The 14,822-nt window shown below is 42.6% G+C and overlaps 2 protein-coding genes across 23 annotated transcripts in view; one reads left to right on the top strand and one right to left on the bottom strand.

The window, feature by feature from the left end:
- The window catches only part of LOC139816504 (uncharacterized), a 178,789-nt gene that overhangs the window by 25,515 nt on the left and 138,452 nt on the right, over nucleotides 1-14,822 (top strand). The window contains exons 1-2 of one of the 2 annotated variants that reach the window (XR_011733029.1): nucleotides 218-327; nucleotides 9,361-9,405. Coding sequence is in view for 1 of the 2 variants with exons in the window: in XM_071784066.1 (XP_071640167.1) it covers nucleotides 9,361-9,405 (45 nt within the window). In the remaining variant the exon portion in view is untranslated. Of the gene's footprint in view, nucleotides 1-217; nucleotides 328-9,360; nucleotides 9,406-14,822 lie in introns of those variants that run through there. The other variant, XM_071784066.1, reaches the window with a different exon arrangement.
- Rdl (Resistant to dieldrin) overlaps nucleotides 1-14,822 on the bottom strand; it is a 77,670-nt gene that overhangs the window by 21,576 nt on the left and 41,272 nt on the right. For 9 of the 21 annotated variants that reach the window (XM_071784041.1, XM_071784043.1, XM_071784045.1 and 6 more), the window contains exons 4-5: nucleotides 2,821-3,047; nucleotides 1,706-1,788 (exon numbers count right to left, since the gene is read on the bottom strand). In XM_071784041.1, the coding sequence (XP_071640142.1) occupies nucleotides 1,706-1,788; nucleotides 2,821-3,047 (310 nt within the window). Of the gene's footprint in view, nucleotides 1-1,705; nucleotides 1,789-2,820; nucleotides 3,075-10,751; nucleotides 10,820-14,822 lie in introns of all 21 variants that reach the window. The other 12 variants (XM_071784042.1, XM_071784044.1, XM_071784051.1 and 9 more) reach the window with 2 other exon arrangements.

Raw genomic sequence — 14,822 nt, 5'->3', positions numbered from 1 at the left:
ACCGTGCAATTTGCAGCAGTGACGACAATCAACACGAGCTCGTGACAGTGAAACGTTAGCGCTATCAGACACATCACGTACACACGCACGCACTCACTCACACTCACTCACGCGGTGATAATCTTCTCGCATGTGTCTTTGCGCACTGGAATGTTTCCACGGCGCATCACAGCTCCACTGGTCAACCTACGATTTCTATATGCTTATAGTCTAACGGAGCGACTCGATTAATCGAGACGTGTCTCGTCGACGACTCACAGTTGCGTATACAGTGCGCGCATCGATACGGAGGCCGTTGTTACGGCGCATCGAAGCTCCTTTTTTAAGGTGCTTATTACTGACCGCACACTGTGCTCAGTAGCAGAATCGGGCTTTCATTGTTAAATCATAACTGCGTGGGACAAAGGAAAATGAGATTACATCCTCTTCGGCTATTCGCGGATACATTATTTATTGCAGAGAGAATCGTCCTCTCTCTCCTTTTTTAAAATAAAGTTTACAGAGGAAAAAAAAATTTGCCATATTTGTGCTTAAATTTAAAATGTATGTTCACATTTTGTTTATTCATCGATTTTCGCGCGCGCTTTGCGAGAGAGAAAAGTGAAAAGGGAGGCAATAAATGCCCGACTCTGCAAAAGTCCACGTTGTTACATACGTACAATCACTGTGTATGGAATAAAAAAAAAGAAACCCAACCAGTGTGTGTGAGCGAGAGCGGGTGAGTGAGCGAGTGAGTGAACGAGGTGAATGGGGGAGTGATTCTCACTTGTGTGGCTGACTGATCGTGTGAGTGAGCGTGTGAAGTGGCGAGTGACGGACAGACAGACAGACAGATAGACAGATAGAGAGGGAAAGATAGAAAAGAAAGAAGGAAGTAAAATCTGATGTCGGGAAAAAGGCGAGAGGGGAGGCAGAGACCGTTGGTAGTTGAGGGAGGAAGAAGGGAGGAGAGGGAGAAGTGGAGAAAAAAGAGTGACGGGGGGGGGGGGGTTATGGAAGTTGACAGTATTCTCTGTGTGAGCGTGTAATAAAGGGGGGAACACGAAGTGTTCTCTCTTTTCTTTAATGCTCGACGCAAATATACACAGTAGAAGCGTCTTTCTATGTCTTTATCTGAAAAAAAGGAGTTCAAAGCGATGTACAATTGAATCGCATTGAATCAGCGACAATCGGCTATCGATAAGGACAGTTTCTGCGTATCGCTTTCGGCGTTATTCTCGAGTTCACATGCACGAGTTCACATGCTGGAATTGATCGTTCGTGTTTTACAATCTGCTTCAGCGAGAACTGGTATAGGTACGGCTAATCGTGAAACTAGAGAGTAAACGTGACACCGCAGACTTTTTCAGAGATACACCAATTGATAGTCGTTTCTCAATTTTATTTTTATCAAATGAGATTGACGTTATACTGTGTTTAACAGTTTTACTCTTTTAAAATTACGTGCACGTGCTCGACGATTGACGTCAAAAGGATACGGTGAGTCGATTGTCATTTTGGAAAGTAATATGCAATTATATTGAAGTGCAAGGAAAGTCTCTCTGACTTTCGTTATGCGCAAAAGTATGTGTAGTAAGTATGTCGAGTAGAACTAGGCGAGAATGTCGAATTCTGTGAAATAGTATTTCGTTTGTTCGTATGCACCTATATATGTAATATGTATAAGTATACGTATGTACATCACACACGCGCGTTGCGTACTTACAGCTCTCGATCTCGATATGGCACAGTTGCCGGTCCATCGGGAAATACTGCAAGTTCATGGGACACGACGCTGTAATCGTTAAGCTGAAACACATTCAATAAAGCCGGTTTAACAATCGCTTCTCGACAAAATGTTTTATGATATACGAATGCAGGGATTCTCGCAGCCAATCCATTTGCACCCGAGTAACGTTGAATCAACGTGCGGGAATTAATTCGTAGTCGACCTCATTACGCCCGGAGTCACGTCAGGATTAACGTGTAAGAACCAATCCGTATCGATTCGACGTACCATTAATACATGTCTATTCTCGTCTTCGATGAGACGTATTATACGAAACGATACAGACGTATGTATTCGCATGATTCGTGCGGACAGTGATCGATGACTTATACGCTGGAAGCGGGGAAGAATTATTCACGCAAATGAGCACGCGCTCGCTCGCTTCATCGATATTCTTCTTTCGTTCCCCGACAGCGAGCGGCTCGATTTGGCACTTCCGATCCGGAAGTCGGGGATGTAATATAATGGAACGATATTGCACGAGGGAGTGCAAGTTAGGTATGCATGGATCGTCTGAATATAGCCGGCGCGTTAATACCGGAACACTCCCGGGCACTCGGGAGGGGGATAGATACGAGGAATGATATGGGGCTGTGTTAAGCGAGAAGAGGGTGGAGGCCGCTACAGGGAACAAATTTGTCGCGCCGGGCACAATTGGTCCCAGAAGTGCCACGAATGTTCTATGGCGATGGAGGACAATGAGCTCGCGGTAGAAAATATCATCAACGTTTTCCTTCGGACGGTGAAAGTAACAGTTTAGGATAAAATCCACTTAACTGGCTCGAAGAAAGGAACATCTTTTAACCTTTATCTATTGCTCACCAACGTAGCGTATTATATACATATCTGGTTTCTTTTCTATTATTATCTAAATTAAGCCTCGTCATAATGATGGAAAAAAGAGCTTACTTAGATGACTTTCAAACTTGGATTTACTATGAAAAAATCTGACGGTTGAAAAATATTACTATGTAAATCGGATATATATATTCCATTTTATCATGTATAACCGTAGATGATACGGGTTGGAAGCTATAAGCTGTTTTACTCACCGTATGCTACGCGTGATGCTCCCCGAGTGGTGAATGCGAATGAACTCGTTGCTGGTGGTAGCGATGTGAAAGTACGACTGCTTCTCGTTGACGAAGAAGGTGTCGGGTACCCAAATGTTCTTGATGAATTCTGAACCGACGCTGAGTGTCTCGACGCCCGTTCGCGGCTTGAACCCGAGTCGTGGATCCGTCCAGAATTGTCGGAAGTAAAAATCCAATGTGAAGTCCTGGTAACAGGTGGACGACACAGGTGACTTATTAGTTTGGTAGTCGTTTGTGTTCACAGACATATTGGAGAAATACGAGGATTCACGTAAGCCTTTCCGTATTTTGTACACATATCGTGTTTTTTATTGTTGCTCCGAAAATGATAAAAAAGCGATTTGTTGTTGAGTTATCTTTATTATCACTAACCGTATCTTTTAAATAAAGCGTTATTCGTGTGCAATACGTATTGTTTTAAAAATAGAAATAATGTAGAAATTATGGATAAATTTAACAATTTAATAATAAAATGGATATAATAATAACAATATACATAATACAATAACAATTTACATTTAAGATATAAAACTTTATTTAATATTATTAATTACATATTTAAGACAGATATTATTTGTGAATGTTATAGAAATATCAGTAACTCACAAAGTGCGTTTTCCTTGTTAGTCAAATTTAAACAACAAATGGCTTGTGTCTTAGTCGTTGAAAACACTGAGGAACATTTTCGACGTTTGCAAATCTTTTTAAAACAGAGCATACAGAAGCCAATTTGAAATGCTACGTTAGTCCTCGTTCTTCTCACAAGTCCGAGCGTATAAAATCTCAAGAGATTGAAAAGGCGTATGGCGTTTCTACGCAAAAGGGAACGCAAGATTGTGCGAGATAAATAACGATTGTGGTCTAATTCGGGCGCCCGCGTTTACGACGCGGACATAACATGTCGATCGGAAGAGATATTCGTGCAAGGAGAGTTATACGGGAAAGGAAACACGTTCGGGATCGCGAACGTCGACAGGCACCTTCGAAAGCTTATCGAGGCGGCTCGTCGCGGTTATCGTAATACGTGGAATCAGCCACTTAACGCTTACGTGACCATCTATATATCCAGACCTCCTCCGGTGTTCTACTTGACCCCACGCTGTGAAACGAGGCGAGGCTAATTCGGCGCGGCGCGGCTATAAAGTCCGAAGTTGCGACGGCAACTTCGAGAGCTTTGTGGAGCGCTCCATCATTGGGTCTCACACTCGCAAGAGCGTTTATCGTGGCTTGAGCGACATGCGGAGAACAACTCGGACGAAAGTGATTTCGGGTAAACGTGTGATTGACGATCGCGCGATTCCATTACTGAATCCTCGTGGCATTATATTAAATACAAAAGTCTGAAAAATATTTATTTATTTAAATTTAATTTTGTTGACAAATAACATGCGATATATTCATTGTAAGCAGTATGCAACAATATATTGTACAAGAGAATTTGGTTTGAACAGATAAAATCACGCGTATATGAATTAAATAAAATTAAGTTGGAAATTGTATAATAATTCGCAGATGTTAGTTCGCAATGATTCGCAAAGAACTGAATGTTTTTAATATTACAGAAACTTCACAATATAATAATAAAAGAGACAAACTTTAAGCTTTCGTAGTTGCGTTGAAAATAATAACGGGAGATTTTGTAGTCAAGAAATTTCTTTCATATGGAATTGAAGACAATAATATCACAGCTATATTATACAAATAATACGTTTCTGCGCCGATATAAACTCGTCGGCAATGTCACGAGCTTTCTAAATTACTCCACTGCCGATTTCGCTGAAACGTTTATTCGTATGGCTGAGGAAGTTTAAGTACTAAACTGAGAAGTGAGAGTTGAGCGCGTTCAACTGAAATAGATGAGCAGATTTATTATCCAAGGTAGAAGTTTCTTAATCGGCTCGCTATTATAGCAAGAAATCCTGAAGGGAATATGCTTAAAACTTGCTTGATATCTTGATGAGGTTTCGTTGTCTCACTATATTATTGAATATTGAACTATAATAAAATTTAATAATCATTAAATTATGTTTGATTGAAGACTTTAAACAAGTTTGTTTCAAATGCAGATAATATAAGGAAACCGGCAATCTCACCACGTTATTATTAAATAATATGAATCCAAATATACACGTAATGCTAGCTATATTTTTTGTTAATAATTTGAATGTGTAGTTATTATTTTTTAATTAGTTCGAGATATCCATGTGCTGATCATTACGTTGTAATGATCTGTTGATAACACACATGCTATATTATTTGATTTATTACTGTAATATTATACTTGTTCCATTATAACGCAATGTTTCCAATTAGTCTTATATATTGCAGAGACACGTTAAGAATCTAGATACTAGCCCTGCCGTAATAGCGCACAGTTACGACGAGTGAGTTAATAGTTTATAATTACGATGCTAAGCGCGATTATGAACTCGTATTCTTACACGAGAACATACGCGTGACCTGCACGCCTCGTGAGCATCGAGATTCCTGCCGACGCGACGTGGGGTCGATCACAGGACAGGAGTTTCGCGACGCGGGTATAATTCGTGTGTACACGCGAACGAGATAAGGTGTGGAGACCGTGTATGTATAGTGACTACGTATATATACATACATATAAAACAGGTATTTTACGACGAAATCACTACGTACAGACATGCCACGAAACTGCCATAAAATTCATGCACCGCGCGCTACATGAAGATAGTATTTTGTATGTGTGTGTGTGTGTGGGATGGATGGTATAGCACCTTTAAAATTTTTGATGATCATCTTTGCGTATCGCTTTTATCGCCAGCAGTGCGAATATTAATTGAATACGTGTATTCAATGGCAACTTCTTCTTTTTCTTGGTGAACATGCAGCATGATGTGTTTGAATAACAATTGTAATAGAACAGTGCAGAAATTCCCTACCGTCTCTGAAATGAATTCTTTGAATCTTATAATTCATAATTAAAAATTAAGTTTGTAGTGAAAGTCGTGATATAAGATTCAACTCTTTTTTACATTTAATGAGGATCATTATTAAATTTTATTTGTTTGCTTTTACTTTGTTCTACCTTTTCCCGCTCGATTATACGGTAACGATGCTGGCAACCATAAATTTTACGATAATTATTAGCGAAGTTTTTATAACTATCGGTGGGCGTAAAATTGCAAAAAATTTTAGGGAATACTTTGGAAATAAAGTTCGGAATTTTACAACTCCAATAAGATGTCACGACTCCGTGACAAGAGGGAGAATTCGACCCGAGGCGTTGCTTGTCATCTCTTTCGACGACGTGTGCGCGCATATGCGAAGACTTTTCCTGCAATTCGCGTCGTTATGAAGAATTCAATACGGGTGGCACATTGCGGCTCATTCCATTGCACATTTTTCGATTTATTTTAGCGTCGATTATATTATACTTAGCGATTAATTAAAGACTCGCAAGTAAAGAATTGAACGATCACGATTTCATCATGCAGATAGACATGAAAGATAAGTGATAATTTACATACCGATTTAATTGTATCACATTGTTAATAGCGCGTTAATAACATTTGAAGATTCAAAATAGATAGATGAATGTATGGTAGATAATTAATTTCGTGTTTTAAACGCGCGCAAATGCCTCGGCGAATATGAAAGAGCTTGAAATATCCCGTGGAGATGCCGTATGGAACAGAAGTTGTCATCGTTCGCGTTTCTGGCAGCTCTTCAGGCGCACTGCGGTTACATCGTGATGACGTGAAATTGCCGCGCTAACAAATCTTCGTATGATTAACTGATCAACAACTCCCACGAGAAATAATTTCCAAATTTTGATTCTTTTGACTTATAGTTCCTGTTTTCGTTTTCTCCCATTCTTTATATGTATAATTTACAATTTGTAACTATCGCGATGCATTGTTCAGTCATTTGTCTTTTGTTGAAAATGAATGTTGATCCTGAATTAGGTTATTATGACACAAAATGTCAATTGAAAAACTTTTATGACTTTCTCTTTTCGAGGAAATTAGGAGAAAATTGTGATTGTTACTACATTTGGAAATGCAAAGCATCTATTTATTAACTATCTATTTATTAATGTGATCGTGTAATTGATGTGTCTCGGTAAAATACCGAAACATTTAGATGTAAACTGTATCTGCTCGTTGTTTAACTGCACGTGAAAATATTTCTCACGCTTATCTCGACGGCACGCAAATCTTGCACGGTGTATTTGGGCGTGAATCGAGCAATTCGAGCGGGTACGCGCGTCTCGTTGCCGGTGAAACATTTTCCGGGGAGGAATGCGAGCAGGTGTGCGCAAGCATCTCTATCACACGCAAATCGTAGCGTATAAAAAAACAAAGAACAAGAGGAAAGCTTTGTGGAAGCGTTTCAGGCAAAAGCTCGCAAGCCAATCGATCTAAAAAAAAGAGAGAGAAAGAGAGAGAAAAAAAGAATAGGAAAAAAAAACGGTACAGTAGTGTTGTACGACAAGTGATGGAAGCGAGAGAGGGGCTCGTACGAGGAGGTACGCTCCATTTTCGGAGTCTATCGTGCCTCGACGAGCGCGAATTACCGCGATGTGTACGCGCAAAGCACATAGACTCGCATGGCTATGCGTTACGCACACACATACGCACACACCGAGAAGTACACACAGTACAATAAACGCAGGCTTTTCGCGCGCACAAAACGCACGTGTGCACGTTACACACACACACATACACGCACACATTACGCACATATACCGCGCGCGCGTGCATGTAACACGCGCTCGCGCTCATAGAAATCGTAATATATATAGATATATATACAATATATATATAGCGTGACGTGATTCATAGCAACCAGAAGCGCACTGCACACACTGACAATGACACAGCTCATATAGGTGTCATAGTATATTTACGATATAATAGCATAGATATATACGAGATATATATGCAAATACAATTATATATATCGGTATAGTCTCGATGTAGTCGTAACGTCGCACGAGCTATACTCTTCATATTTGGTATGCAATCATCGGCTGGCCGAGGGTGGAGAGGAGGTACAGGGCGAAAGGAAATATCTCGTTCTTCGAGGGCCGCAGGGTATCTTCTATCGATACTTTTTCTCCTCTCTTGCTCTTTCCATCCGCTTTATCCTTCTTTTCTCGGTTTCCTCCGGCCGAGAGGACTACAATCAACGAGCGCATAAAGACGCTTTCACCGTATTATTCTCTCCGCCTGTGCTCGTCGATTTTTTTTTTTCGAACGATGAAAGGGAAGATAAATTGGTAGGAAAATCGTCTCGTTGTTCGCGGATACACCGGCCGGAGAGAGTCCGAAGAGTGGCCCTCGAGGGATGGACATTGGAAGTCGCTTCGCGACGAGGAGACAAGGCAAGGGGGAAACGAGACAAAAGGCCGGGAAAAGAGGATACGTAACGGGAAACTCGCCAGCGGGTGTAAAAACTCGCGCGTCACGTCCCAGGTGACAGTGTCGACTTGATTTGGTTTCCGCACAGGGCTCAACACCTGGGGTCCAGCCTCGTACATTCAGCTCCAAACTCGTACTCTGGATCTCCGGGGGTGAACGAGAGAATCGACGCGCCGTTTTCCCCTCGCGCAATTACGCGTCAAATATGCAGGGGAAAGAAAGAGAGAGAAAGAGAGAGAGAAAGAGAGAGACTCGACCGCAAGCTCACAGGATAGAGTCGATGCTGTTCGGACAGCGGTAAGTCAACGTTACCGCCGCCGCCCTGGAATTCATCACGAACCGAAAGCTCTAAAAATTTTATCGTACCCGGGGCTCGCGCGGAGGATCGACAACGCGCTCGCGGACCGCGTGTTTCCTTCGAATCTTTTCGGTCGCGCGGATATATACGTTCACTGCGATTTCGGGCGATCGACTGATAAGACTCTGATTACGTCAGAATACTGATGGAGATTCCTGCCGACGAATTTAATTTCTGATATAATTGTTACCGGATAAACGGGTTAAAGGTCTACAATCCAAAGCGCATACTTCGAGATGCGATCGATAGAGGATGGATCCAGTTACCGTGCTAGTTTGAAACTGATTGTCGACACCGGAACGAGAAATACCTTCGATTACTACAGGATTATGCGTAATACACAATATGTTTTACGGTGCCGCTATATACCTAATGAGAATACTAATTGAGTGAAACGCAAACTACGTACATATTAGATCATATGCGATACGTGTATCAAGTGAGCGCCAGGAGAATGACCGTCACGTCGATATTCTCACATTGCTGTATGCATTTCTTACGCTGGCTTACAGTATGTGAGCGGCATAAGAGTGCACGATCACGCGTATACTGACGTGTCTCAACGTAGTGCGGCCTACGGTGCTCGATCCGAAACTCTCAATTTATTGCCAATTAATCATATTGGAACATAAGACAGTTGCATATCGCATTACCATTTTATATATTTTATTCTTTCTCGTATAAGTATTTGTTGGTTTTGAATGACTTTTAATAATACGCATACTACATTGTGTGTTTCAGAGAGAAGCCCGATGGAATTTTCTGCCTCGTGGATTTAGGAAGACGGTAAGTCGTGCTCGGATTTTTGACTTATTTACGATCCCCTCGAACGGGAAACGGTTCGCAGCGACGCGATATCGCGAAGAGGATTTAATGTTCCCTCGCGGGATTAAAAGGTCGCGCGTTTGCCGTCGTCACGGGGCGTCCGTCGGGGGTCTCTCCTGGACATTTTTCCACGTTAGATCTCCGCGCGTCGCGTTTCGAACGAAACCAAAAGCCGCGGGTCCTTTTATCGTCGGGTCGAGCACCGCGGGTAGGGCCATGCAACAAGAACATCGCAAATCGAATCAAACGACTCAACCATAAACCATAAACGAAGTGGACAAGAATATATCTTGCGAAGACTGTGGAACGTAGCAAGGTTCCCTTGTAACAGTTCAGCCAACCAAACAGCTGTGACGAGCTATAAAAACGTAGGTTAGTAGGCCATCCGTGTGTATACTATTGTCGCTTGTGTGTTTGTGTGTATACCGGTATGTATCTCCACGTGTACGAAGGTACATGGGGGACGTGGGTATGTGGATGTATAGCTTATACCGTGTGGCTATGTGTCGATACGCCCCTTGCTGCCGACATAAACATCGCTATGCGCGTCGTACGTATTTCCCCTGGTGCACCTTGCCGCGACCAGATATCGGGAACGACTCGAGATTTAAGCAGATGTGAACATACGCGCCGAGATATCGCCTGGTTTACGTTGCTGCTTTATATGAGACTTTATTCTTGCGAATCAATACGTATAAAAATGTAAGGTTTTGTTAACCGCACGCGTACGCGCGTACCTGCGGTTAACAAAAACTGACTCCACGCGAACTTGACAATATATTTTCATTATTATTGAATCACATTCGTATACAGCGATCCGGCAATGAAATTTCGAAACGGTCTGTGTTTCGATTGGCATGGATATTTTTACGTGAATATCCGTGCCATATCGTAACGCGGTAACAAATAAACAAGCCGAAACAGATGATACTGTGGACGCAATCGGAAGCAAGTGGCGCGACTGGTAAGCTGATTCGATCAATGATGGTGGTGGCGTCAGTTTCACGATAGGTACACGCTCGACGTATGATGATCGGTCCAATTAAACGCGTGGGTTAAAAACTCCCTTTAAAGCGGTATCGACACAATTTTGGCATTACGATCGATCGTGCTATCGCAATGTGAAACGGCCGTGTCGGGCGAAAATGGACGTTCCCGTTGTCGCTTTTTGATACGATGGATACGAGAGAGGGGTGGAGGATGGGAAAGGGGAGAGCGTGGCTTGTTCGCGAGACACTGGATGAAATAAATGAACGGACAATTGTCGATGTTGAGTTTGTATGAGAGAGTTTGAATGCAAACTGTACCATCATCACCTCGGACACGGAGCTGATGCTGAGGACATACATGGTGACGCCGACCTCCACGGGCGGACCTGCAATCAACAAAACCATCCGGCCTTGGTCGCTGTGATTACCCGCCAATCTCTAATCAACCGTGTACGACCTATTCGTGTATACGAGATAAGCAGATATCTAGAGACAATAAGTATTAATAAACAGTATAAAGACGAGATCTACCTTTACCTCTGACTCACGCGCGCTTTACGTCGCGCATTGAAACTTTGGCACCTTTAAAGTGCTTTTGAAACGGTCGCTATACGTCGTATTGCGTGCCGTGGCGCGTTTCGCATGTTGCACGCGATGTCTATCCGAAGAATCTAAACCCGTCGCGACGCGCTCCGATACGAATCCACGTCGCAAATCACGCTCGACACGCGCGGACGAATCGTTTATTTTATTTTTCCTTCCCCCCTCTCGAGTCTTTGGTCAAATTGGGCAACGTCGTTCACGCGGAGAGGGTTGCTTTGGCGATCGCGGGGCGCCTGTCCCGTGTGAGCCAGAGGCAAAGCGTGAACGGACAAGTCGAGGAGAGCTCGCACCCTGCACGGAACCAAATCAACAGGACTCGTCGTCGGCCACGTTGCCTTCCAAGCTAGAAGAATCATCTATACTTGTCTCGTTACATATAGGCACTATGCTCTTACGTATATATTACATACACATCACAGCCACGTAGCAGTATGACATTACCTTACTACTACTTTTTTTTTCGTACCGCGTTGCTTTATAGTGGTTTTTTTGCTTTTTCTTACCCTCTCGCTTTTTCTTTCGCTTTTTTGCATCTTGTTTTTTTTTTGCCGATCACTCGTCTCACGTCGTTATTCCAATTAGGTTCGTTGTGGCTATACGTGTACGTATCCCGGGGAAATATGGCTCGTTTTATATATTGTCGTTTTTTTTCCGCCCTATATTAGACGCCCCTCCGTGATCGAGAGCGGCGCGTCGTCTTGTCGAACATTTTTGTCGAACGACATCGTTACTTTACACTGAATTGCTGTCATTGTCATTGCGGTCGTCGATTCCGGGCGAAATCCATTTATCTTTTTTTTTTAGCTTCTGGGGGAGGTGAAGGGGGATGCCTTGAAATACCGAAAGAGATGCTGGAAGGAATTCGGACGGATAACGATCGAGACAGATCGATCGCGGATTGTTCTCTCTCGCGTGTTGGTATATACACGTACGCGTGATACGTGCGGTGTTTCGACAGAGAGATGACGGAAGTGTGTCGGGCAAAGGGGGATTTCTTTCGGGGGGTGGCGGGACATAGAATATAATAATAATTGTAAGTGGTGGCAGGCGGCAGCCCATCTCAGCAACCGCGGCATAGCAGCTAGAGCGTCTAAGAAAAACGGTCTAACGGGACGGTCGTGCGTGTTTAATATATATTGAACAAAATACTATTTTTCCCTGAGAGCAGAAAGCAATAAAAAGACGCTCCTCATTCACGTTCTCTCTAACACTACGTGACGTTCGGGGCAGCCCAGGCTCAAAGTTCAGGCAGGAAATCAGTGAACTAACTTTTCCACGCCCGCAGAAAACGAAAACGTAGTCGGGGCAACTGAAAAAATTCGTTTCGACGTTGATCCACAACATTCCGTAAGAATTGTCTTCTTTTGCCAGTGTCGCAAATTTTAATGGCTTTTCGCGACATTGTAGCTCGCGCGCATGAATCACATCGAACGTCTAAGTTAAGAGATTATTTTCTAAATAAATCTGGTTCCCGCGCATTAAACGGAAACCACCTCGCAATAATTTAGAACGAGTCTGGCTGTATCTCTTTTTTTTTCGAGATTCAGCTCGATGTGCGACCGCATCCACGCAGTCTCGCTGCTTCCAGTTGCCGAAACTACAGCTCCGTTTCCCGAGCGAGGAACGAGAACAGCCAGTATATATTATCTAAAATATGAAATAGTACTTTGTCCATTTTTTTTTTAGTATATATTTCTGTTTCTTTCTGTTGCTCGCTACTAAAGTGTAACTGTGATACGTGTATGTTTAAGTATGTGTATGGGAGAATGCGTGTAAAGTCATACACGCGCACACTCATTCCTGCGTCGTCGGTGTAAACCGGTGCCGCGATAAGCGGACGGGCCACATGGTACTACAATATATCAAATGAGTTATAGGAGACAACTCGGCTTGGTTAGCTTCATTTCGGTAGTTTCGAAGTGCAAGCGGTAAACCGCGTCGCGTAATCGCCATCGCGCACGTCTGCGAAGTGCGCCTTATACGGATTACCGAATTGACGTTTTTATGCTGTGATTACGTAGCGCTGTCTTTCGCGCCTGTGGAACAATAAAATATCTACGTCTCGAGATGATATACGACTAAAATAATTTTGCTGTTCTGATTTACATAAGTGAAAGAAAATTTGTATTATTTAAAAAGTTAGAATAATTAGAAGGAAAATTCGTCAATGAGAACAATGATAATTGCTATTTTTCTTTCTACAAATCACTAACTAATTAGTCCTTGAGGGTGTTTTAATGTTATATTCGAAGATGAGATATTAAACGAAAACTAAACGTAAAGTACCATCTAAACTATCTAAAGTACTACCAAAATGCCGTAAAATCAAACAGATTAATAGCCCCCATTTCAATTGAGTGATAGAAATTTCGCATTTTATCACATGTCTAGAAATCATGAATTTATATTATGATTAATGAACATGTGTTTTGACATCTACTTTTTTCACGGCGAACTTAAATATGCATTACGTTCCGATTAAAAATGTGAAAAACTTTTACCTCGTTTAAACGTTCATTTCGTTCAAGAGACGTGCTATTCATAATGTCGAGGAACGAGATACGTAGTACCGATTAGTTCTCTTCTGCATAGTTTGAATTCAATTGGCCTCGGAACCAACGCGCCAAGAAATTGGACGTCGCTTCGTGTCGACGGGCGAGGTCCTCGAAGCGAGCGCTGAATCGTTTCGGTAATCGTGTTACCCGATTTTCGCGGTTCCAAACGTCGTCGTTAAATGAACAGCGCATCAAAGGAGCAGCACACATAGCCCAGAGCGATGCGACTCTGCGCATGGCAAGCTAAAATTGGTTTCGTCGTGCCGGGGTGTCGATCGACGGATACACGACGGTACCGTCGTGTAATGACGAACCGGCGAGAGGATCGTTGAGCGCCTCTCGTGTTTCCAATCGATGGCACCGAGGATCGAATTTCTTTCGTTGTGCTAAAACAAGGCGAAATTAAAACCGCGAGCTCGTGGAACAATTAATCAATCGTTATGTGTATACGCGTTCGAAGCGAAATAATCGCGACAGCGTCGTTAGGCAATATGGAGATAATTCACGCTTTGGTGAACATATTAAACAACGAATAGTTTATTGGACCGACTCTCGACCGTTGAAAATATCGCTCCAATTAATGCGTGATCAACAACTTGAACGAATTATTTGCCGAGACGAACACGGACGGCATGAGAGATCACCCGCATAGATATGTACATACAAACATTGTTTGTTAATGCAATCAACATTGGAGTCGACCTAGAATCAACATGCGCGTCGCTCTCTCGTTACCTCTGTTGATTTTTTAAATAAATCGTTTACCTGAATACGTCGTGCGATGTTTAAGTAACTGTTTTCGAGAAGAAAGAGAACACAATAATGTGATGTGTTTACACGTTTTTAATAGTTACAAACACACATAGCACAAACAGAGAGTTAGAATTACGTTGCATGAGGCAAGATCTCCTGAGGCTGTACACGTAACTGATTGTGAGTAATTGGAAACAATAATTGTTCCATTCGTTGCGAAGGGTGATGAGACAAACGAAAAGAATGCACACTCGTGTGCGCGTGTATGTACAACAGTGTTGAACCGGATATACATCCGCACTCGTGTCGCCGCGCGTATTAATAAGTCTCCCAGGTGTGTCTGTGCACGTGTGTGTCGGTGGGTAAAAAATGCTAATTGCAATTCAGTAACGATCAACGGCAATCGTTGACTTGAAAATACACGGGCACTAAAGAAAAAGAAAACGTATGGTCGCTTGGGCGAAGAGACCGATGGGCG

The sequence above is a fragment of the Temnothorax longispinosus genome, chromosome 7 (genome assembly GCF_030848805.1).
Source record: "Temnothorax longispinosus isolate EJ_2023e chromosome 7, Tlon_JGU_v1, whole genome shotgun sequence".
NCBI lineage: Eukaryota > Metazoa > Arthropoda > Insecta > Hymenoptera > Formicidae > Temnothorax > Temnothorax longispinosus.
This window is presented reverse-complemented; position numbering and strand designations above follow the sequence as displayed.